This window comes from Telopea speciosissima, chromosome 9 (assembly GCF_018873765.1).
Source record: "Telopea speciosissima isolate NSW1024214 ecotype Mountain lineage chromosome 9, Tspe_v1, whole genome shotgun sequence".
Taxonomy (NCBI): Eukaryota; Viridiplantae; Streptophyta; class Magnoliopsida; order Proteales; family Proteaceae; genus Telopea; species Telopea speciosissima.
Genome location: NC_057924.1, coordinates 20,078,095 through 20,081,685, shown reverse-complemented (window position 1 = coordinate 20,081,685; position 3,591 = coordinate 20,078,095). Strand labels below are relative to the sequence as shown.

The window sequence follows — 3,591 nt, the reverse complement described above, 5'->3', positions numbered from 1 at the left end:
CTCTCTGTAGTTATTCACGATCTTACATTTTTTTTTTTACAGAATAGGGTTTAGCCTTTGAGAGTTATCAGAGTAGGGTTTACTATGAAGGGAATTAGAAGGGATTAATTGATAACCCAGTTACAAGTGGCACTCTATATGGACTCCCCTTGGTTAAAATGCTACTTATAATGGTTTCTATTATTACTTCTTGAGTTACTAAGATCTTGAAGATATAAGTATAAAACCAGCAATAGATCCAGCTTCAATTCTATTAATAATAACTACCCATATAGTCTTTATAGAATTTTATCATAATAAATTACCATATAAGTGAAGAAGATCAAGAGGACTACTGCACCGTAGGGTTGGGATCTTTGTTTGGCTTCTGTAGAATTTTCTTCTTCTTCTTCTTCTTGTATGGAATTCCTCTTGCCTTAGCTTGACACTCCCTTACTTCACGCAAATAAACACGAATAGCACCATTACCGAAAGGATTTGTCTCCTGCGAACCACCGTTCTCTTCGTACGCAGCTCGAAGACGGCCAATGAGTGCATCAAGACTTCCCCAAGCTTGTCTTAGAGGACAAGTACAAGGAGCAGGAGGCTCTGGTTGTCCAAAGAAGATACAACCATGTAAGTGTACTTTGGTCTTACCGAACTGATCGAGATATCGAAGGAAATCCAATATATGGTTGTAGTTACAGTGTGAAAGTGAAACTGGAGGCCTTTGGTTCTTCAAGTACTGACCAAAGGTGTTCCAATCTCTACGCTTTTGTGATTCATATCGACTTACTGGAGCAGATGATTGCTGGTGTTGTTGTTGTTGTTGTTGTTGTTCACCAGCAGATCGTGATGATGATCCTTCTGCAGATTCTTTTGCTCTATTGATAGTAGACATGGCAACCACTGATGGATGAGCTATAATTTGTGTTTTTTTTTTGTTCTTCTGGAAAGAGGGAATGGTAGAAATTGGGTTTAAAGAAGAAAAGAAGAGAAAGATGAAGATCAAATCGTTGGGTCTACTAAGAAGATGCCATGGGACCTATGAAGGGTGCTTTTGTTCCTCTTTTTCTTCTTCTTTGGTTCTATTTTCTTCTTTTTAATAATACTCTTAGCATTAACTATATTTTTTTTTTCTCATGTAAATTTACAATTATTGTAGGACATCATCCACGTAATCAATATCGTTTTCATCAGCATAATGACCATCATCTCTTTATACCCATCATGGACTCGGTAGTGGGTGCCACCATATTTCAAGATCTCATTTCGTTTTAATCGAAATTTCAAATATTTCAAATATTTCGCTTGAGTCGAAACGAAATGCAACATCAAATCGAAAAATACAATATTTCAAAATTTTTGAAATCGCAGGAATTTCAGTCTAAAATATGTACTGTTAGTCAAAATTTCGGTCATTTCGTTTCAGTATTTTAATCATTTCGGTATTTTACACCCACAAATGGCCAAGCAAAACTCATAGAAAAATACAATATTTTGACGAAATTTCAATATCTAAGAAATTTCGATTTGACCGAAATGGCTTTCCGAACAAGATTTAATACTATGAGTGCAACTGCAACAAGTCCGATTCATGACTCGGGAACACAACATGAAGTGCGTGTTATTGGTGAAGCCTGATCTCAGTTATAATCCATAAAGTACTGTGGCGATTCTTTGGCGGGCCGTTTCACCTTTGAAACGTGTTGTTTCATCGAGAGCTTCGATTTGATATGTATTTTGATCTATTTTGGTTTGGACCAGACCGGGTGGTTTTTTGGGGGCAGTTTTGTACTTTATGGGGTTAGGGTTTTCTTATATATTGTAGCTTTGAGAGATGAAAGAAAGAGAGGGTTTGTATTGGCTTCACAAAAATAGTGGATTCGTATTATCGCTCGGTCGTGGATGCAGCTTCCTTCTTGAGGGTGAACCACGTAAAATCTTATTTTGTGTGTGTGATTTCTATTTCTTTTTCGTTTTCTTCTACAAAATCACCATTCATGACTTGGGAACTCAACATGAAGTGAGGATCAGATCTGGACTCTGAAGCAATATTCTGGTGAACTACTTGTTAGAAAAACAACGCAGCAGAATGCCGATTTTTCAGAAAAAATATAAAAGGAAAAGAAATCTAACACACACAAGACAATATTTTACGTGATTCACCCCAAGAAGGAAGGCTACATCCACGGCCGAGCGATAGAACGAATCGAGTATTTTTGTGAAGTAAATACAAACCCTTGCTCACAATCCCTCAAAGAGATATCTACAATATATAGGAAAATCCTAACCCAGAAAGTACAAAATTTCTCCTAAAGACCCACCCGGTCTGGTTTAAGATTTGAACCAAAATAGGACGAATACATTTCAAATCAAAGATCTCGACAAACTCTATTGGGGACAGGCCTTTGGTACTGATATATGCACTTTTAGGCCATTTACACACGTTAAGAAGACGAAATGACCCACCGAAGGAACACCACAACACTTTTTGAACTGATATCAGACTACTACTTTATTGTAAAAGTCTAAGAAAAAATGCAAAGGTTGATGGTAAATTATGATAAAACAGCAAGAATTGAATTCGAATAAATTCCGAGTTACTGTTTGAGGTGAGTTAATCCATGACTGGCCCACGTAATTTGGCATGATATGAACAGTTTGTCTTGAGCCAAATGGGTGAAGGGTAGCTAGGAGACATGAAATTTGACTCTGGATTAGCTAGTTAGAAATTAAAGATTTTCATTGAAAAATATAATCATCACAGCCACCATCACCACTGGTAATGCTTTTTAATACTAAAAAAATATCCCACTGTACTGCTATTAGTGATGGTTCTTGTAAAGGGTCCTTGTCCTGGTGATATTTCAGAGTTAAATTATCAGAACAAGTAAAGACCTCCTGAATATTGGATTCTCCCTCTAATCATTACAAGAAAAGCGTTCAACGGAAGTGATGCATCAGCCTCTTGGAAGATATGGCTCGGGAGAGTCCTGAGCACACTCTTCCATGTATGCAACCGATTGAAACAAACAAAAGAAATCACATAAAGAAAAAGTTACAACTCTTTGAAGATGTAGTGAAACTCTTATAGGTTTCAAGGGAAAAAGCTCTTCAAATCTCCAAACTAAAAAATGAGCTAAATTCAATCTTCAATTCACTCTTCAACTCCCCAATTTGATACATATGGATAGAAATAAATAAAACCCTAAATTCTCAAGTCATGACCCTATAATTCTATGGCTGAGAATGAAAATAAAAGACGAAAGAAAACTAGCCAGGTAATCCTAATCAATTTGGGTTTCCTTGGCACACAAAAATCTTAAAAATAAATGGCATAAATTATGGAAGAAGAGATTAAAAACTCTCTTCTTCAAAACCCTCTGGCTGGCACATATAGACTTCCTCAGTCAGATCTCCATTCAGAAAGATCGTCTTTATGTTCATCTGATGCAGCTTGAGGTCGTAGTGTGCTATATTAATGGCCATGATAATCCTGAGATATGCCTTTAAAGAAACAGGAGAAAATGTTTCCTTGTAGTCAATACCCTTTCTCTGAGTGAAACTTTTCGCTACTAACCTAGCCTTGTAGTATTCTATTCTTCCCTG

General features: G+C 36.6%; 1 protein-coding gene across 1 annotated transcript; it reads right to left on the bottom strand.

Annotated features, from left to right (window-relative positions):
- Positions 1-310: 310 nt before the first annotated feature.
- LOC122640727 (protein LIGHT-DEPENDENT SHORT HYPOCOTYLS 10-like) lies at positions 311-880 on the bottom strand. The gene has a single exon (XM_043833971.1). The coding sequence runs from the start codon at positions 878-880 to the stop codon at positions 332-334; it is 549 nt and encodes a 182-aa protein (XP_043689906.1). The 3' UTR covers positions 311-331.
- Positions 881-3,591: the final 2,711 nt, after the last annotated feature.